At 43.1% G+C, this 22,159-nt stretch overlaps 1 protein-coding gene across 2 annotated transcripts in view; it reads right to left on the bottom strand.

The window, feature by feature from the left end:
• Positions 1-9,424: 9,424 nt before the first annotated feature.
• Positions 9,425-22,159, bottom strand: part of LOC127033830 (interleukin-18 receptor 1-like) — a 39,565-nt gene continuing 26,830 nt past the window's right edge. Inside the window, exons 9-11 of one of the 2 annotated variants that reach the window (XM_050922079.1) lie at positions 17,008-17,169; positions 14,075-14,233; positions 9,425-11,632 (exon numbers count right to left, since the gene is read on the bottom strand). In XM_050922079.1, coding sequence (XP_050778036.1) covers positions 11,229-11,632; positions 14,075-14,233; positions 17,008-17,169 — 725 coding nt within the window. In that variant the 3' untranslated portion in view covers positions 9,425-11,228. Of the gene's footprint in view, positions 11,633-12,804; positions 12,919-14,074; positions 14,234-17,007; positions 17,170-22,159 lie in introns of those variants that run through there. The other variant, XM_050922089.1, reaches the window with a different exon arrangement.

The following is a 22,159-nucleotide window of genomic DNA, read 5'->3' as shown; positions in this document are numbered from 1 at the left end:
ATCGATGTTTTAAAAGTAAGCCAGATAGTAAAATCACTGTCTCCACCCATCTCTATTTTACAGGATCAGATTAGCTGCATCTCTAAAGCAAGTACACAGGAGGAGGGAAAAAGGCAAGTTCAAGGAGTTTTCCCCTCTCTCCCCTGCTGCCCACCACATCTAGCATATCTAGTGCCATGCCCAAAGGTAATTACAGTCCCTCTGCTCAGGAAAGCACAGTGATTGCTTCCTGTATGAATAACAGGCTCCACCACCTCTGCCCCACATTGGCTTATGAAGTTGAATGACCAAGGAGAGGGGAAAACAGTGCACATTTAGCAGGCAGTGCCTAGAGCGCTAGGAGGGATTGTGCCTCCGTAGGTTTGTGAATCCCCAGTGGGGTGATGTAGCTGCACATCACTCCCACCCTGGACTCTGGTTAATGCCACACACTCACAGAGTAGGTAAAGAATTTTCCAACCCTTAACTCTGTTTCCTAGCATGAGTCAGAGCTAGCAGTAGGCACCAAAACTTGAGGTGGTTGAGAGGAAAAGTCACACCTAGCAGACTGTGAAGTCAGAGAGGTTACATGCATATAACAGAGCAGAATTTAGCCCAGTGAACTAAATGCCCTTTGTATGGCAGTAGAAGGCACTTTATTCAGTGCAGATTGTTCTAATTTGCTGCAGTAAAGTACAATCTGCCATGGAGTTAGGGAATTTCCGTCATCTTTGCTACATGTGTTGTAAGTACTGAGATAAAAGGCCATCATTGCCACATAAGTACCTAGATATAGTAATGTAAAGAAAGTCTGTAGGTGGGGACAGAACAAAGCTAATATCCCCGACATGTTGGAGTGTTAAAAAGATATTTCAGAGATGAATTTTTTTAAAACATTTACTTCTACTATTTTTAACTTTGTCACTTATACTAGCTTTTTCAAAAATCACTTTTCTAAGCAGAAGCAACTTCTTTAACCCCAATGTTCATCCATATTTTGCCTCGGATGGCATTGTGCGTGCTACACCAGATCTAAATTCAGCCACTCAGTTTTTAAAAGTCATTAAGTCCCAGCTACAGGGTGGCAAGTACTGTTTTGAGCCAGGCTTCCACAGCATGGGAGTCTCTCGATGCAGTTGAAGCACAGTGATGTCTTGCAAGGTACAGTAAAGTGAACCTTATTATAACCACCTTTTGAAATTTTGCCACAGACCTGCCAAAGTCTCCTCCACAAGAGTGACACAAAGTTTTAAGCATGTCAGTGGACTCAAGAATTACAGAATACACTGAGCCATGAGTCTATTATATTCTGTGCTATGGTGGGAATCCTTTTTCAATAATTAATATGGCAGTTACATTTCAAATGGTGCTTATATTCTCTGCCCACCAGAGGCCAGACACTAGAGCAACCAGTGGAATTCCCTAGCTGAAGACTTCATCCATGTATCTAGCCTATATTGAAGCTGAAATGCAAACATAGGATCCTCATGATCTATCTGCAGCCACTTTCAGTCAAGCTGAAGAAGCAGCTCCCCTGGCTGACCCACAGGCAGCTGTGCTAAGTTTGTCACAATTGGAATTTCTAGTTTTGAACTCTTGCAGCTCAGTATCTTACCTGTTGTTTGTAGTCATCATAATGCTAGTTACACACTGCTTCACTCCTATGCTTGCCATTGTTCTGAGGGGCTGCCATGTATAAAGCTACTGAATTTTAGGGCTGGTCAATAAATGCAGGTACGTTTTTGTAAAAAAATGTTGAAAATTTTTCATTTCAATTTCAAATTTTCCAAACATTGTGATCACTCTACAAGCTGGTTGAAAAACAGCCAACAGCAGAGGATTGTGCTGATTCAGCTACCACTTCTATGCCAATTACTTTCAAATCTCTCTCCCATCTCCGGACCGCCAGCTGCTACCTGTTCTCACATCTCCAATTGTTTTATAAACATCACCTCTCAGATGACTCAATGGCATCTGAAAGTCATTCTCTCCAATAGCAAACATGCCATCTTCCTCTCTAATCTCTCAACATCACTTCCTTCTGTATTACCGTTGCCAGTTTCATTACCCTTCCCATGACGCAGCCTAACAACTTCAGGTTCATCTCTGAATTTTCTCACTTTTTCTCCCCTACACCAACTCTCTAAATCCTTTAAATAACTCAGATCCACCAATTGATCACTTTGCCCACTGATAAATTCCTTGTCCACATTTTAGTCTAATCTTTCCTTGGTACCTTTCCCTGCTCCAGCTTCCCATCTATATCCCTTCCAGTCTGTTCAAAATGCTGCTCCCAAATGCTCTGACCCCACCATTCCCCTCCTGGATCCCATCCCTGGCTTCTCTGTTTTGGTGCATCAAATTCAATTTTCTTATTATCAGATTTCATTTTTAAGTTTTCCTTCTTTTACAATCTGTGCTATACTGTAACCTCTTTGGTGCAGGAAATGGATGTTATTCTACAGATGCCAATGTTGCCATCACTAAAGACAAGACGAATTTTGATCCTACGGTTTTAAAGTGTTACATAAATTTATGGTGCTATAAGAAAGAATAAAACAGGCACTGTACATTGAAAGGTTAACTACTTGTATAGCTGTAGAAGAGACACAAACTTTGGATCTAAATCATACATGTATTTCATAGCAAGAAACAGTCATTTACTTAATAAATTCAGTATAACTGGGAAGAAAAGAAAGGGAAATAACTATACAACACCAAAACATATGCCATATCTTCTGCCATGCTGCTAACATTGAGTTATTATGAACAGGATCAGGAATTACATCATGTATCCATATTTAAAACTTTTAAAAATAATTCAAAATTTAAAAAGCCCCAGGAGATTACAATAATCTTTATTTTGAATAGATTCCATCCATAAGAAGTGCAGATCTTATTTTCACTTAACTTTGACAGACAACAAGCAGAATATTCCCTTTCATCAAAAGTGATTGTAACTTCAAAATGTAGTCCCTTGCACTACAGCCACACTTCAGCTTCCATCTCTGCTATCTGAGAGGTCTGTTGGTAGGAAAAACAAGAAGGGCTTTTACAAAGGTATCAAGGGAGAAAGGAAAAGACTAGTGAGAAGGTACTGTCATTAATAAATGAGGGATTGAATTAAATGAATGATGTTTCCAATATGACTGAGGTATTGAATTCCATTTAGAAATCTGCCTTTAAACAGATGTAGTTTGGACACTTAGGAAGTAAGAAATGCCTTGTAAACACAGATACAAATAAAGTGGATGTAACAGAAAGTTTGAACATATACAAAACAGCATGGGCAGGTGGTACAACTCCAATGGCATCAAAGTGTTGCTCTCTCTCTGTCCTCAAACTCTTCAAATCCTGTATTAAAGACAGGGGACAGAAGAAGTATTGGCAAGCTCCCACACCTCCCAGAGAATACAAGGATTCCATTGGGTTAGGTTGTTCCTGACACTGGCTTCCTCAAAGGGGATGGTCAATGAACAGGGAGAAGATAAGGCCAGCAGAGATAGCTGGGTACAGAGAAAAACAGATGGAGCATTTTCTCCAGTGGTAATGCAGTGACTGTGCTCCCTTTGTGCCCTGGGAAGAATTTTACAAACAGAAAAAAAAAATCCTGGAATTCCTGCTGGGATGAGGAAACTATTTATCATCCCTTAAACAGTGCTGTGACTATATGCTCTTAGACTCTCTATACAGTGCTGCATGCAGCCAACAATCCAGAGTCTCATTAACAGCAATGGGCATTAATGAGGTAACATTTCCTATAATGAACTACTCTTGAACAATTTCTCTCACGTTTTGGCACAAGTACGGTTTATTTCACCATCAGTGAGGCCTCTCTGACTTATTATTTTATATTGGACTTCTGCAGTATTTGTAATGGAAGTACAGTTGAGAATTCGACACTTCACTTTTGTTTGATTTTTTACCCCCTTGTTCCCTGGTGTACAAGATTGCATTCCAAGGGCTAAATTAACTCTTTTGTAATTCCATGGAGTCAATATAGCTACAGATGGAATTAAATTTTGTACTGTTTGTTTTTTGGGGAGGCTTTTTAAAAAATATGACCCCCACCCCCTTTCAGATGCCAGTACCATAGATGTAATCTTGAATCATAGCACCTGCATGGATTTCTGAGGGCATATTTATTTTTCCTCAGCTTGGTCTGTGAAGATCCAGTGGGATATCTGACTAGAGCTGGCTGGAAAATGAAAATCCCTTCCTATGAAAAAATATGTTTTTTAAAACATTTTCACCCCAATTTGGGACAAAATATCAAAAAATGAGAGGATCAAAAGACTTTTGTCTCACCAGCTGCCTGCCTAGAAGCCTCTTGTTAATTTTGTTTTCGCCCTGCAGGTTCCTCTGTAGCCAAGAAACAAATCGCACTGACCGAAAATTCCCAACCATTTCCACATTTGCCCTAAAACAGGGGGAACATCTACACTACAGGATTATTCTGATTTTACATAAACCAGTTTTGTAAAACAGATTGTATAAAGTCGAGTGCATGCAGCCACACTAAGCACATTAATTCGGCAGTGTGCATCCATGTACCGAGGCTAGTATCAATTTCCTGAGCGTTGCACTGTGGGTAGCTATCCCATATCTATCCCATAGTTCCCGCAGCCTACTCGCCTCTTGGAATTCTGGGTTGAGATCCCAGTGCCTAATGGGGCAAAAAACATTGTCACGGGTGGTTCTGGGTACAGCCTCACCCCTCCCCCTGTGAAAGCAGCAAACAACAGTTTCACGCCGTTTTTCCTGGGTGAACTGTGCAAACGCCATAGCACAGCAAGCATGGAACCTGCTCAGCTCAAGACCGCAATCGTGGACGTTGTAAACACCTCGTGCATTCTCATTCAGTCAATGCTGAACCGGGACCTGCAAAGCCAGGTGAGGAAGCGGCGGCTACGGCAGAGCGATGACAAGAGCGATGAGGACACGTACACAGAATTCTCTCAAACTGCGGGCCCCTGCACTTTGGAGATCCTACTGGTAATGGGGCAGATTCTAGCCATTGAACGCTGATTTTGGGCCAGGAAACAAGCACAGACTGGTGGGACTGCATAGTTTTGCGTGTTTGGGACGATTCCCAGTGGCTGCAAAACTTTCGCATGCGTAAGGGCACTTTCATGGAACTTTGTGACTTGCTTTCCCCTGCCCTGAAACGCCAGTATACCAAGATGAGAGCAGCCCTCACAGTTGAGAAGCGAGTGGCAATAGCCCTCTGGAAGCTTGCAAAGCCAGACAGCTACCAGTCAGTCGGGAATCAATTTGGAGTGGGAAAATCTACTGTGGGGGCTGCTGTGATGCAAGTAGCCAAAGCAATCATTAAGCTGCTGCTACGAAAGGTTGTGACTGGGAAATGTGCAGGTCATAGTGGATGGCTTTGCTGCAATGGGATTCCCTAACTGGGGTGGGGCGATAGATAGAACCCATAACCTTATCTTGGCACTAGAGCACCAGGGGACCCAGTAAGTTAACCGCAAGGGGTAGTTTTCCATGGTGCTGTAAGCACTGGTGGATCACAAGGGACGTTTCACCAACATCCACATGGGATGGCCGGAAAGGGTTCACGACGCTCGCGTCTTCAGGAACATTACCCTGTTTAAACGGCTCCAGCAAGGGAATTACTTCCCAGACCAGAAAGTAATAGTTGGGGATGTTGAAATGCCTGTAGTTAGCCTGGGGGACCCAGCCTAGCCCTTGATGCCATGGCTCATGAAGCCATACACAGGCAGCCGGGACAGCAGTCAGGAGTTGTTCAACTGCAGGCTGAGCAAGTGCAGAATGGTGGTAGAATGTGCATTTGGCCGTTTAAAGGTGCGCTGGCGCACATTACTGACTCGCTCTAACCTCAGCCAAATCCATGTCCCCATTGTTATTGCTGCTTGCTCCACAATCTCTGTTAGATTAAGGGGGAAATCTTTATGATGGGGTGGGAGGCTGAGGCAAATCACCTGGCCGCTGATTATGCGCAGCCAGACACCAGGGGGATTAGAAGAGCATACCAGGAAGCGGTGCGCATCAGACAAGCTTTGAAAGTGAGTTTCATCAGGGGCCAGGGTACGGTGTGACTGCTGTGTTTGTTTTCCCTTGATGAATGCTCCCCCCCTTGATTGACTCATTCCCTGTAAGCAACCCACCTTCCTGCTTCGATTCCAGCTTGTTTTCTAAGAAAATAAAGAATACATGATTTTTAAATGACAGGGACTTTATTACTTCATTATAAAAAGAGAGAGAGAGAGAGAGAGAACTGACAAGGTAGCCTGGGTGTGGTTTGGGAGGAGGATAGGAGGGAAGGAAAAGGCCACTAAAAAAATTTCAAAGTAATGACAGCCTTTTGGTTGGGCTGTCCACGGGGGGTGGAGTGGGCGGGTACATGAAGCCTTCCTCCACACGTTCTTACAAGTCTGGGTGAGGGTGGTTACACAGGGGCTGCAGCGGCACTCTGTGGTCCTGCTGCTGTTCATGAAGCTCCACCAGACGTCAGAGGATGTCAGTTTGATCACACAGCAGCCCCAGCGTTGCATCCCGCCACTGCTGATCTTCCTGCCGCCACCTCTCATCTTGAGCGTCCCTCCTCTCCTCATGTTGGTCCCTCCTATCCTCACGTTCCCTGGCATCTTTCCTGTAATTTAATACCATGTCCTTCCACTCATTCAGATGAGCTCTTTCATTGCGGGTCACTTCCATGATTTCCGAGAACATTTCGTCTCGCATCTTTTTTTTCCGCCGCCTTATCTGAGATAGCCTGCGGGATGGAGTAGGGAGGCTTCAAAAAATTGCAGCTGCATGAGGGAGGGGAGAAAAGGGAGAGAAGTATTTAAAAAGATACATTTTACAGAACAATGCTATACTCTTTCACAGTGAACAACACTATTCACCTTACATAGCAGATGTGATTTCACTACAAGGTCGCATTTTGCATCTTAATATTGAGTGCCTGTGGCTCTGGAGTTAAAGATCTCACAGATGCAGAATTCAGCAGAATCCAGCTTGCATGCGGCCATGGTAAGCCATTGCCTTTCAGCTTCTGCAGCCTTCATATACACAGTGCCCTCCTTTCCCAAATACCAAGCAAATCCAGTATAGTGCTGCTTCTTTCCTGTTAACATGCAGCAGCAGCAGAAACCATCCCCCCATTCCAATTCTCTGGGATGATCGCTTTACCCCTCCCCCCTCATGGCTGGTATCATAGAAGATCACTGCTAGCCAAATGCAAAAAAAGCTCAGCTCCAATCCCCACCCCCCACCGGCTTGGCTATCTGAAAGGAAGGATTTCTTTTAAGCAACAGGCAAACAGCCCAGTAGGAATGGCCATGTCTGTCCCCTTAATTAAATTCTTGAATTTCAACTAGGTTACCATGAACGATATCACTCTCCTGAGGGTAACACAGCGAGATAAAAAAACAGATGTTGCTTGAATGCCAGCAGCACCAGGACCATATGAAGTTAGGCTTTGTCATGCAATGATACCAAATTACTTGCTACATGCATGGCATGGTCAAGTGTCCTACCATGGAGGATGGAATAAGGCTGCCCTGCCCAGAAACCTTCTGCAAAGGCTTTTGAAGTACCTTCAGGAGAGCTTCATGGAGATGTCCCTGGAGGATTTCCGCTCCATCCCCAGACATGTTAGCAAACTTTTCCAATGACTGTACTGGCCACGAATGCATCCCAAGTCCTCAGGGCAAATCATTTAAAAAAAAAAGCTTGCTTTTAAAACATGTTTCATATTTACAAAGGTACACTCAGAGGTCACTTCCATGGCTTCATTGCTTGGGCTAGTGGCTTGGGAGGGCAATTCCGTCTGGGTGAGAAAAAGCTCCTGGCTGTTGGGGAGAACGGAGTGCTGTGTGCTCTCTGCAAGCTCGTCCTCCTCCTCCTCCTCATCCACAGAATCCTCAGCCATGGCTGAGATTACCACCCCCCACCTCGGAATCCACGGACGGGGGTGGGGAACTGGTGGCGCACCCCCCTAGAACTGTATGCAGCTCAGCGTAGAAGCTGCATGTTTTCGGCCCTGCCCCGGACCTTCCGTTTGCTTCTTTGGTAGGCTTGTCTGAGCTCCTTAACTTTCACACAGCACTGTACTGAGTCCCTGATGTGGCCCCTCTGCATCATGGCCTTGGAAATTTTTTCAAATGTTTTTTCATTTAGTCTTTTGGAACGGCGTTCCGTTAGCACGGAATCCTCTCCCCATACAGCAATCAGATCCAGTACCTCCCCCATGCGGTCCATGCTGGAGCTCTTTTTCGATTCTCAGGAGACTGCATTGTTACCTGTGCTGATGAGCTTTGCATGGTCACCTGTGCTGGTGAGCTCTTCACGCTGGCCAAAAAGGAAATGAAATTCAAAAGTTTGTGGGGCTTTTTCTGTCTACCTGGCCACTGCATCCGAGTTCAGATGGCTTTCCAGAACTGTCACAATGGTGCACTGTGGGATACCGCCCGGAGGCCAATACCATCGATTTGCGGCCACACTAACCCTAATCCGACATTGCAATACCGATTTCAGCGCTACTCCTCTCGTCGGGGAGTGTACAGAAACCAGTTTAAAGAGCTTTTTATATAGATATAAAGGGCCTCGTTGTGTGGACGGGTGCAGGGTTAAATCGGTTTAATGCTGCTAAATTTGGTTTAAACGCATAATGTAGACCAGGCCTGGGCAAGAACATTCTAGTAGCAGCAGGATTTAGGAGCATCAGGTTGAACAAAGTAAAAGAAATTCACCTTATTCCATGAAACCAGCTGTTGTGAGTTACTATCAACTATGCACTTGATTAGGGCTCTTCATAATATTCAGCATCAGTTTAGAGACTTACCTAAAAGTCCTCATGTGCATAAAGAAGAAATTATGTGCATATCTGAAAGCCATGTTCAAAAACACAATCATAGAAACCTTGACCAAGTGCAACTGCACAACTTCGTACTTTGGATCTTGTAAATACTGAATAAGCTTGGAAGATCTGCTACTCTAGAAGCCAAAATAGAGGCTTAGATTCACCACTGTTTTGTATCTTATTGTGATGGGTTGGGTCACAAAGGCCCCCTTGGGACTGCCACCTGATGGGCTGAGCCCACCTGAGCCCATTTTCCCTGGCAGCTTGGGATTTCAGTACCCTGTCTTGTTGAGCCAGACACACTAGCCTGCTACAAACAGACCCAGGTCTGAACCACGTCCCCCAAAAGCTGCAGATTCAACTGAAAACAGTTTAGAAAGTGCTCCTGTCTCTAGAATCCAAACACCCAGTTTCCAATGGGATCCAAAACAAAAAAAACCATTTTACTCTGTATAAAGCTTATACAGGGTAAACGCAAATTGTTCACCCTCTAACACACACAGAGACGCACAACTGTTTGCTCCACCAGGTATTAATACTTGCTCTGGGTTAATTAATAAGCAAAAAGTTATTTTATTAAATATAAAAAGGAGGATTTAAGTGGTTCCAAGTAGTAACAGACAGAACAAAGTAAATTACCAAGCAAAATAAAACACCACCACGAAAGTCTAATCTTAATACAGTAGGGAACTAAATGCAAGTAAATTTTACCCTCAGAGATGTTCCAATAAGCTTCTTTCACAGACTAGACTCCTTCCTAGTCTGGGTCCAGCAATTATTCACACCCCAGTAGTTACTGTCCTTTGTTCCAGTTTCCTTTAGGCATCTCTTTGGGGTGGAGAGGCTATCTTTTGAGCCAGCTGAAGACAAAATGGAGGGGTTTTCAGGGCCTTTTATATTCTCTCTCATGCAACATCACAGCCACAAGATGAGTCTCTAGCCACCTGGACAAGTCACATGTCTATGAATGATTCAGCTTTTCGCAGGCAGGTACCATTGTTTACATGTTAGTTTGAATGTTCCCAGGAAAGCTCAGATGTGGACTGGGGTCTCCCAAAGTCCATTGCTAGTTAAGTACTCACAATTACTTGAATAACCCCTTCACACTATGTTGACCAAATCTGCCTTATGTTCTTCCTACAGCAAAACACTTTAAATACAAGCATAGAGCCAATGCTCATAACTTCAGATATAAAAATGATACATGCATACAAACAGGATGAATATATTCAGTAGACCATAACCTTTTCAAAGATATGTTACATGGCATATCTAGTTAAAAGATATTCCAGTTATGTCATATTTACACTCATAAGTATATTTCTATAAAGAATTATGGAGTGCAATGTCACACTTACGTCACCATTTATATCTGTGAAAATCTGTATAAAATGCTACCAGTCTGACTTGGTGTAAATAACTACTCACAATGCCAAGGCACTGGCGAACCAAGGCTGGTATCTTAGATATTGGCAATTATTTTTCCCTCTGTTTATCTATGTACCTTAGATCCTCAACTCTACTGCCTCAGGCCCCTCGCCTGGAAGCAGCTCAGATACAAGTCGTTCCTACTGGCCTCTCTGGAAAAAGCATTATTCCCCACTCCCTTCACCTAAACAGTTATTTAGAGTACTCTGAGCTGACCACCACTAATCCAGGGACTAAAATATTGCCATGATGCCTAAAAAAGCCACAATCTGACATTGGTCATGGCAGTGACCACCTATAACTATTGAGACTACTATTAGGATTGATATATGCAGATACACCACATTTCTACTATTACCATGTCCTCCCCATCCCCTTCTTCCAACTCATCACTCCCCTCCTCCCATTTGTCACTTTATTTACTTGTGCTATATTGTCCAAATCCTAGATGTTGAGCTCCCTAGGGTCAGAAACTGTCTGTGTGTTATATGGTTGTATTGTGCCTAGTACAATGCGGCTCTGATCCTGATTGGAGTCCTTACATGCTATCACAATAGAAAGCATAAACAAACAATAGTAATCACATTTCTAATATAGACTATTCACAGGACTCAAATTGCTTTACAAAAAAGTGTGCAAGTAGAATTAATGTTTTCTATGAGAAATGAAGAAACTGTGACTAAGTTTTTGATCTGCCCCATGTCACACAATGAATCCAAGACAGAGTCAGATTAGATTCCTTGGGGAAGTTCCTCAGTTTGTGTAAACTGTCTGAGCCCCAAGGGTGAGGGACAGGGTTAACCTAGCTCTCTGAGCTATGACAATTTATACAAGCTGAGGATTTGTCTCATCTCTCAAGTCCCAGCCGCTGCTCTATTCACTGGACCATGTTGCTTCCCTAAAACACGTGCACTTAATATCTTCTAAGTAACAGCATGTGCTCATTTCTGCAGCATGTTTCTTTTCCAATTTTTGGTTATAAGAATGTTTTAGACTCCCAACACATAGTTGTCGCTTGGGTTCCTTCTTCTGAGATAGGGCTCACAGAATTATTGTGACATCTGATGTTTGACTTGGAAGCTTTCACTGGCATCAGGTATCTAAGGTTCTTCCAAAATCTAGAATTCAAAGGAAGAGACTTATCCTCTTTCCACTTCACAACTCTCCTGGATGGTAGAATCTCTAGTGATTTTGGCAACACATTATAATCACTTATACGCATGTATTCAATTAATATTATTTTAATCTTCCTTTCAACCAGTGCCTTATGGAGTCCAGTCTCAAGTTCATACATGACTCTGTCAGAAGCGTAGTTCTGGCTCAGTATAATGATTAATCTTCTGCTTTTGTCTATAAATGACTGGACATCATCAATAAAAGCTGTAAATTGAAAGATACCGTCATTATTAAAATCAGTTGAAAGTACATACATTGACTCAGGACATCTTTTAGCAGTAGTAATAATATTGTACACATTTCAAAGTGACTAAATTACTGTATGTTTTGTTCCTTCCTAATCTCACTACTAAGTAATAAGAATTAAACATCTGAGTGTTTTTTTCACATCAGTTTATGCAAATCCTAATTTGCCTGTAGTCAGTATACATTTCTTTCATGTTGGAAAGCAATTACAAACCAACATATCAGCTCTGATTATTCCTTATTTAACTGATAAGGTCATCCACAAAGGTCCATCCTGAGCATCAGAGTACCTCCAAATTAAGTCATCAGCCAGGCACAGCTAACCACCTCCTGTAACAGTCACTAAACTTCTAACCCTCACTTTACTACCTTTTGTACCACCAGATACCTTCTTATTCAGTAATACCAGTACCACAGATAACCAAGTTTGGGTAAGACTTGCACCTTCTATCACATGTAATGGTATAGATTACTATAGAATGACATCTAGCAAACCATTATTTCAAAGGTTTTCAAAAACAGTGCTTTCCTAAAACAAGGATTGCAGAATAATTTTATTATTAAAAACAGTGAATGAAATTAAATGGAGAAGCCCTACATCCTGCAAGCAATATGTAACAATATGCTCATGCAGGGCCATAGCTTTACCTAAGATTTTTTTCCCTATAGACCTCAGAACTACATGGAATCCTACTGTACTGTCTGAGAAGTGCAGCCTTTGTAAAGGGTCATTTATAGACTTTGTATATCCAAAATTCCAAGTTATTGCATCTATTTTAAATATTTCTGCAGTACCCATCATATAGTGTCAGTTATAACTCTGAGTCAGTTTTAATAAAAGCTGCTTCGTCTTCTACATTTTAAAGATTACAGAAATAGTTAATATAGTGTGCCATGGGGAAAATGTGTTTCATAGCACAGATACAACAAAAGCAGTTGTATTGTAAAGGCAAACTTAACTTTCAAATCATTAAGATCTCTCAGGTTTCTGAGAAGCTGTAAGCAGAAAGCTTTCTGGAAAGGAAGAAAGCCAAAAGCAGAACTTCACACTCATTCTGTGGTAACACCAAAGCTAAATTGTTTTTCTCCTCTGAATTAATCTCAGCATTTAACTAGATAAAGAGCAATGTTCTACCCTGCACAGATTATTCTTGTTTGGGATGCAGAGTGACATAGTTTAGCTGATAGAATTTTATGGTCTTCGTTCCATCTGGGCTCAAAATCTGCTCCAATTCCATACACTGCTGGAAAGAGAAAACGGTGTTAGCCCTCTAAAGCTAGTGGGTCTTATAAAATCTGTGCAAATCCTGGGAAATCTGATGACTGTCTTGTCAATGGTTGACCTGCCCTCAAGCTGCACAGTAGCAGCCAAGTAGACAGTCTATGGGTGTTATTGATGCTTGAAGAAGCATCAGGTCCCAGTTTGTATTCCTGAGAGCAGAAAAGAACATGGGCACAGAGAGCTGCTGCTACCATGCTCCACCCTCTCTCATTCTTGTCTCTGAAAGCTATCAGAGGGGTAGCCGTGTTAGTCTGGATCTGTAAAAGCAGCAAAGAATCCTGTGGCACCTTATAGACTAACAGACGTTTGGGAGCATGAGCTTTCGTGGGTGAATACCCACTTCCTCAGATGCATGTAGTGGAAATTTCCAGGGGCAGGTATATATATGCTAGCAAGCAAGCTAGAGATAACGAGGTCAGTTCAATCAGGGAGGATGAGGCCCTGTTCTAGCAGTTGAGGTGTGAAAACCAAGAGAGGAGAAACTGGTTCTGTAGTTGGCAAGCCATTCACAGTCTTTGGTCAGAACAGGGCCTCATCCTCCCTGATTGAACTGACCTCGTTATCTCTAGCTTGCTTGCTAGCATATATATACCTGCCCCTGGAAATTTCCACTACATGCATCTGAGGAAGTGGGTATTCACCCACGAAAGCTCATGCTCCCAAACGTCTGTTAGTCTATAAGGTGCCACAGGATTCTTTGTTGCTCTGAAAGCTATGGATGCCCAATCCTGCAGGCCTTTCACGATCTAGGAAGGGAAAGAGCATGTCATAGAGCTAGTACTCCCACATCCTCCTCTATGCACTGTGGCTAAGATGTACCTAATGGATGATCCAAAGACCATTAATTTCCATGTCCTTTGGATCAAACTTCTTTTGGTTACCTCCACACACTGAAGTGAAGGACAGAATAAGTCTAAACTTTCTAAACAGCCTCTGATTTTGCATGCATGTCGTTTGATGTGTATATTCTGTCATTTGCACTCCAAAATAGAATCCCCTTTGAAAATGTGACACTTAAGCAAAACTCCCACATTTACAGAGATGTTTCTAATTACAGATCTGGCATCTGAGAGAGAATTTTGTACCAGTTTAATATCCAGGACATTCCATTTGCTTACCTCCTCCAGGAGACACATCCCGCTCAAATATACACAATTTGTAACCAAAATGGTCTTCTAATGTCCTGGGCAATATCTCCAGAGCAAATTTTCTCTCTTCTACATTGGTAGATATGGAGTCTTTCAGATAAGACACAAAAGCATCATATTCTTTTCCATCTGGAAAAAAAAAGACCAATTTTTGTCCTGTTGGTGACTGAATAGATCTGATCCTTTCTACACATATGATAGCTGACCTTTCACCCTGACCCTTATAATACTGCCCCACTGGCAACGATTTTGATATAAGAGATTTCTCTTATCCATCTGTCCAGTCACCTTTCATACAAAATACCCAGGATCAATTTCAATCTGACACAAAGATCTACCCACTTTGTTTTCCCAAAGGTTGCAAAAGCTGTGTCCCTTTTTTGTTGAAAATTATTGAAATGTGAAGTTTCTTGACCAGTACTAATCATCCCTAGTTAAACTGAACTTATTGATAGAAACTTGCATCATTAAAATGTGGTTTTACTCTGAAAAGCGAGTCTGTAAAAATACCATTGTGGGATTCTAGGTTTCTTTCAGTTCTTCTCCTACTTAAAGACTGTGAACCACTGAGATTTGCTGATGAAAAAGTGCTATAAGAGCTAGGTATTATTATTACTCCACTATTGGGTAGTGTTGCAGTGTGGAGATTGTCAAAAAGGAACAAAAAAAATCAGGATATTTTATTCTATCTATTTAGATTTATAATAGCACAACAAAAAAGGCACCTTCCCAGAACGTAAGTGGTGTTGACAGTAAGTCTCTCTCTCACACCACCCCCTCTAAAACAAAGACAAATCCAGCAGCAACTGCCACCATATATAGAAACTAATTAAACCTTATAACTGAACAATAAAAAATAGCACCCTGTGCTCCTGAAATAGTTTCCTCAAGCAGCACCTCCCAAAATCCATTGTAAAAAGGATAGCTTAACAAAGGATAGCTCAACAAATTCAGGCTACCTCAGACTAAGGGCCATGAAGCAAGTCCCAGAGTTCAGGGGCCTTCACAAAAAAGTGGTCCACCTCATTTCTATTGAGATAATTCCATCCTGAACCCTTCTAACTGATCTCAGCTATGGCACTATGATATGGGGAAAGAGGGGCTCTCAAGTAGGCAGGTCCTAGGTTATTTAGGACTTTATAGAACAAAAACTTTATGGTACATGCAGAAACCAATAAGCCACCTTTATCAGTTATGAAGCACCAGTGTAACATGTTTCTGGTGAGATTCTCGCCCTTAACAAGCAGGCTTTAAGATCAAGACTCAATTAAAGCACACTGTAGTAATCTACCAGTTAGGTAAACCAAGCATGAAATCACACTAGCATGGTCTGTATCCAAAAGTAAAAGCTTCAACCTCCTAGCCAGAGGTAAAAGAAGAAGTTCTGATGAAATCTGATCATCCAGGAAAAAGTGGGAATCTAACCAGACTCCCAAGTTGTGGAGACAAGAAGCAAGTCAAGGACACACATCTGCAATCACAGGAATGGACATAATCCTCTTCCTGGTTCCACTGTTTCTCCCCAACCTACTAACATCAGTTTTCATTTATCTGGATTAAAGGTCAGTCACCTCACTCTCTACCATGTTTTGATCTCAACCAGACACTGGGAAAAGCTTTGCACGGTGACATCTGAGTCAAAGGACACAAACACCAAACTAGTTGTCAACATAACCACCCAAGTTTTGTTACTAAGCCTCCTAATGTCCTCCTATACATGTTTAACAGGAGGGAACATAAAGTGAAAACCAGTGTAAAACTCCACATGAGAGAGGCCCTAAGGGCTCTTTAGGATCTCCTCAAGAGATGGGAATGAGGTTACTCAAGTGTAGCTCCAGCCATGCACTTAGAGGTCCTCAAGTGAGTAAACAATGCCTTGTGATCAAGAATAGAATTAGAATAGAAAAAAATATTGGCACATAATACATGAAGATACATTGTAAGAGATTACCAACCAATGCAACTAGTGCAGTCTAGGTACTGTATATACAGACTGACAAGGGTTAAGGAAATCTGAGGCACCCAGATACTGAGAGTTGTCTCACCAAAAACTTCTCAGAAACTAAACCACAAAGGAAAGATCTGACCCAAAACAAGTTGGCCAATTGCCAACATCAAGTGATGGCTTTTTTTTTTTTTGATAGCCTGCCCTCCTTAAGGTTGACATTGACAACCCTTATTAACACTGGACCAGCACCTCTCCAGTGATCTCCAGAAAGCACATGAATCTAGACAAGGGCGGCTCTAGGGATTTTGCTGCCCCAAGCACAGCAGGCAGGCTACCTCCAGTGGTTTGCCTACGGAGAGTCCGCTGGTCCCGCAGCTTTGGCAGACCTTCCGCAGGCCTGTGGGAGGTCTACCGAAGCCGCGAGACCAGCAGACCCTTCGCAGGCAAACCGCCGGAGGCAGCCTGCCTGCAGCTCTCGCGGCGCCAGCAAAGTGCACCCCACGGCTTGCCGCCCCAAGCACACACTTGGCGTGCTGGGGCCTGGAGCCGCCCCTGAATCTAGAGCACAAGTCAGGTGAGCACAGAAGGAATTTGGCAGCTCTAGGGTACTTGTCTTTTCAGAATTGCCTCTTCTTTCTCTCCTCCACTAACCAACCTCTGACTTTCAGAACAAAAAAATCAGGACACATTACATACTGTTAGCATTATAGGATGATGAATGCTATCTGTTACCTTGCTATTTTCTCCCACTCCTAGACACTTCTCTCCTAGCCAAGTCTTGCCTTGTTTACCCCCTCTCCATCTGTTCCTACGCAATATCCTCCTCTCCTGGATTTTCTTTTGTTTCCATCTCATTATCTTATAGGACCTACCTGAAGCCAGAATACACTATTTTATTAATAGTTCTATATCACTAAATGAACTTGTTTCAGTAGCAGCATTTGCCAAATCCTACCTCCTATTGTGTCATCTTTTCCAGTGATGTCTCTGTAAAATAAAACTAAGTCAACTCTGAATATCACAGAGAGAACCACCAGGAGCACAGGAACAAGGGAAAAGAATACAGCTATGATTATTCCAGTAGTAAATACATGTGGGTGGAGATCTGGAGGGTTCCCTGTAAAACAAAATCCCAAGAAATTACAACTTCATGACACAAGTGGCTCATGACATGATTTTTCTTAGTGAAAGTCATTATCATCTGACAGCTAGAACTAGAGAACTCTACCAGGAAAGGATTCACACTAGAAGTAGTGTCTCATGTGGCAATCCATCAGTTTTTACTGAAATGGGGAATGAAACACAGGACAAAGCTTTTAAGGTTTACTCCGTAGGCTGCCACCTTGCCCTTGGCCCCAAATTAGGAGATGTATTTTACCCCCTCAGCCCCACACTTCACCCACATAAAGCCCAATAGCTGGGTGAAATGAATTTCACTCTGAGTACTGTGACAAAGTTCCTCCTCTACCTTGGTGGGTCCTACACTTATTGGCAGATTTGCTCACCTCAGTGATCTTCCCCTCTGGTGGAACCCACAGTCTGGGTCAGCTCCTCCTGTGTCTGATCAGGAGTTGGGAGCTTTGGAGGGGAACCCGGGCTCACCCTCTACTCCAGGTTCCAGCCCATGGCCCTGTGGATTGCAGCTGTCTATAGGGCCTCCTGTAACAGCTGCATGTCAGCTACAACTCCCTAGGCTACTTCCCCATGGCCTCCTCCAAACACCTTCTTTATCCTCACCACAGGACCTTCCTCCTGGTGTCTGATAACACTTGATTGTCTGATAATTTCCTCAATCCTCCAGTAGAACACCCTCTCAGTCTCTGCTTCTTGCTCCCAGCTCCTCACACACACTCCTTCTCCTCTGGCTCCTCTCTACCTGACTGGAGTGAGCTCCTTTTTAAACCCAGGTGCCCTGACTAGCCTGCCTTGACTGGCTGCAGGTGTTCTAATCAAAGTAGCTATCTCCACTGCCTTCTAGAAAGATCTTAATTGGCCCCAGGTTCCTTGATTAACCTGGAGCAACTGCCACTTGGTTACCATGGTCCTAAGGATTTGTTTAGCCTGGGGCTAACATACCTGTTCCTCAGTACTTTACTGTAGCCATCTGGCCTTGCCCCATCACAGTACTCTAGGATGCATATCATCCCAAATTGCCAATATGGCTGTGTTCCCAAGTTTCCTCTCACCTGTTTTTATCAATAGGTATTTATGAATATTCTTTATTTCTTTCTAGCTATTCACATCGTTTTTGTGTGCATGTGTGTCAATTAAAGGCAGATTTTAACTAAGCAATTAAGTAACAGCCACTTCTGAACTGGCACTGATTTCGAACACTAATAGGTGATTTTCTCTCTACTTTTCTCCCTAGTTCTCCTCAAGGTATGCATAAAAGCCCACCTTATTCCCTTTAATCTCTTTGGCTAGCATTAACTCATTCTGCCCTTTTCTTTTTTTTGAGGGTGGGGAGGGCTGCCATTGTCTTTTTCTTATATAAGCCTTACACTACCTGACTTTATAGTTAGTTTGGTTATTCCCCTCCTTTTTTCCATTCCAAGTACAGATTTTAAACCCACATATCTTTCAGCAGTTATTTGGGAAGCTAGCTGGTCACTTCATTTTCCTTGTATTCTATTTTTCATCATAGCGGATATTCCATCTATTATGCCTTTATTATAAAGTGCCTTTTAGGACTCCACACTCTTCTTCTACTCTTGCAGATTTTCAGGTTTCCAAAGGAGAACAGTAGGTTTAAACCCACTAAAATAAGCAGTTAGACCAACTGATTTCATACTATGTTATTGTACTGGAAGAGTATATCAAGATAGATCTTTTATGGAAGCTTGTAATGCACTGAACTTAACAGTCATCATGACATACATATATATATATCCAGATTACGGTTATGAAGATATGTATTTCCATTATATTATACACACACACACACATTGAAAATTGTCATTGTAACTGTGGCGTAACTTCAGCATCACCTCCCAACAGGACGGTGAAAAAAACAGGCAGGGAGGAGGTACTTCCCCAATGAGAGAAAACTGATTTCAAGCACCTAGCCATTGTCCAGCTCAGGAAAAAACATTGAGGAATCATCAGAACAAATGGTAAGAACTTGAAACTGAAAGGAAAACCCCAGTCTTCAGAAATGAAGGCTATGTCAACACCAGGGGTCAGCAACCTTTCAGAAGTGGTGTGCCCAGTCTTCATTTATTCACTCTAATTTAAGGTTTTGCATGCCAGCAATACGTTTTAATGTTTGTAGAAGGTCTCTTTCTATACTTCTATAATACATAACTAAACTATTGTTGTATGTGAAGTAAATAAGGTTTTTAAAATGTTTAAGAAGCTTCATTTAAAATTAAATTAAAATGCAGAGCCCCCTAAACTGGTGGCCAGGACCCGGGCAGTGTGAGTGCCGGTGAAAATCAGCTTGTGTGCCACCTTTGGCACGCATGCCATAGGTTGCCTACCCCTGGTCTACACAAAAGTGTTACCAACAAAAAGCGCCAGTGTGGACAGCGCTGTGTCAACAGGAGATGCTCTCTCACTGAGAAATCTATCGCCCCTGGTTGGGAGCTCTCTCCTGCCAACAAAGAGCAGTTACACTGTGTGCCTTACAATGGCACGGATGTGCATAGTGTGTACTGTGTAGACCAGTGTTTCTCAGACTGGGGTCATAGCTTGTGTAGGAAAAGCTCCTGGTGGGCTGGGCCAGTTTGTTTACCTGCGCTGTCTGCAGGTCCGGCCAACTGCGGTTGCCACTGGCCGCGGTTCGCTGCTGCAGGCCAATGGGGGCTGCGGGAAGCAGCGGCCAGTAAGTCCCTTGGCCCATGCCACTTCCAGCAGCCCCCATTGGTCTGGAGGAGCAAACCGCGGCCAATGGGAGCTGCAGTTGGCCAGACCTGCGGACAGGACAGGTAAACAAACAGACCTGGCCCGCCAGGGGCTTTTCCTACAGAAGTGGCAGCCCCAGTTTGAGAAACACTGGTGTAGACATAGCCTAAAAAAGGAGAGAGTTTTCCCCACTTCGAATATCTATAGTGACTGAAGGAAAAAAACTGAAAACCCCTTTAAAATGGAAAAAGGGTTTGAACTGAAGAGCATCCAGAACTGGAAGGACAGTCTGGAGGCGGGAGGCTGTTCATGAACATTGGATTCCCAGGGGGGTAGACTGTGGAGCTGTTTTATGTTTGCTTTCCCTTCTGATTTCAACTTTGAATTTGTTGTTTTTCTATGAAATAAACTTCGTATTTTTATCCCAAGCAGGTCTCTGTTGTGCAAACTATGTGGAATGTATATGCCAAAATGACCTGATAACTGGGAGGCTGTTTCACATCTTCATGAGTGACAAGCCAGAGGGGAATGGTCCAACTGTTACTAATTAAGAATGCAGGGAGGATGTATGTGGGGACACCCAGGACTGAAAGGGTTGTTGGTGTCACCCTGCAGAAAGAAACTAGGCTGGTAAGAACTAGAGTGAGTCTTTATGCTTGTGGGCAGGCTACTGATGTCAGGACATTGAATCCTTGCTACAAGGCACAAGGAAGACAGTGACAGAACCCCCAACTGGTCTAGGAGAACCCCAAAATGTCTCACTTTCTATTTTTCAGCATAGTGGATATTCCAATCTAGAATATTGTGTGTCTCAGTTTCCCCATTCAGCTTTGTAATGCTGCTTGACAGAATAGAGCTAAACCACAGGAGGTTGAAAAGGGGTTATTACAGAACCTGGGAGGAAAGATAAGACGATGACAGAGATAAGTGAGCCTCACATACACAGATTCAAAAGAGTTAGAAGAGAACAATGGCTGGCCCATCAGTTGGTGGGAGAACTGACCTAATTAGCTCTATCCAGGGCAGGTGTTTTGATAGCCAGGATATGTCAATGAAAATGCCGACAGTCTGACGGATATCTTTATACAGTGTTGTTTTAGTTGTATCGGTCCCAGGATATTAGAGAGACTAGGTGAGTGAGGTAACAGTAGCGTAGCTAGCGTGGGAGCAGGGCAGCAGCCACTCCCCCATGGAGCACAAGTGGTGCCTTGTCAATTTCTTGGCGCCTTTTTAATTTTTACTCATGCAGCCAGTGCTCTGGGTCTTCGGTGGCACTTCGGCGGTAGGCCCTCACTTGCTCCGGGTGTCTTTGGTGGCACTGAAGGACCTGCCGCCAAAATGCCACCGAAGACTTGTGGAGCAAGTGAAGGTCCTGCCGCTGAGGTGCTGCCGAAGACCTGGAGCGCCGCTGTGTGAGTAAAAGCACCGCCCTGTCAGTAAAAGTGCCTCAGCAGGTGGTGCCTTTTTTTTTTTTTGATCGCTCCCCCTGTACCCTTCACCTGGCTACACAACTGGATAGTAAGTAACGTCTTTTATTGGATCAGCTTATGCTGGTTAGAGAGACAAGCCTGAAGAAGAGCTCTGTGTAACCTTGAAATCTTGTCTCTCTCACCAACAGAAGTTGGCTCAATAAAAGATATTAACGCACCCACCTTCTCAATATGAGAGAGACACTGGGTATGTCTGTATTGTAGTCACAAGGTATAACTGCAGTTCGAGCAGACATACCCAATTTAGCTGTAATCTAGATAGCTTGGGTACCAGAGCAGTGAAGCTGTGGCAGCATGCATTTCTGCACAGGCAGTCTAAACCCACCTGGGATCCTGGGTAATTTCTTGTGGAACTAGATGGTCCTGAAGCTCATGCTGCTGCAGCTTCACTAGCTATCTTAAAGCTAGATCAGATACGTCTACTTGAGTTGCAATAATACTCTTCAATTGTAGTGTAGACATACCCACAGAGACAGAGGGAGAAGATCGCAAGCAGTGTAGGCAACTTCTCTGAACTCAGAGGTGGGGAACAAGTCAGGTCTGCCTAAGCTATGGATAGAGAGGTTATGCTTAGGTAAGGGAATATGCCTGTATGACTCTTATTTTAAATCTACTTCTGTAACTACTAAGTTGGGGCCCACTCAGAGAGACCCTGAGAAGGGACAGTGGTATAGTTAGCCCAGTAAACATGACAATGTGTGTGCCATGTAGTGTTGAAACCAGTTTTCCTCAGCTGGAAGGAGATACACAGAGGAAATGGTAGAGATGGGATCT

The sequence above is a fragment of the Gopherus flavomarginatus genome, chromosome 1 (assembly GCF_025201925.1).
Source record: "Gopherus flavomarginatus isolate rGopFla2 chromosome 1, rGopFla2.mat.asm, whole genome shotgun sequence".
Lineage (NCBI taxonomy): Eukaryota > Metazoa > Chordata > Testudines > Testudinidae > Gopherus > Gopherus flavomarginatus.
This window is presented reverse-complemented; position numbering and strand designations above follow the sequence as displayed.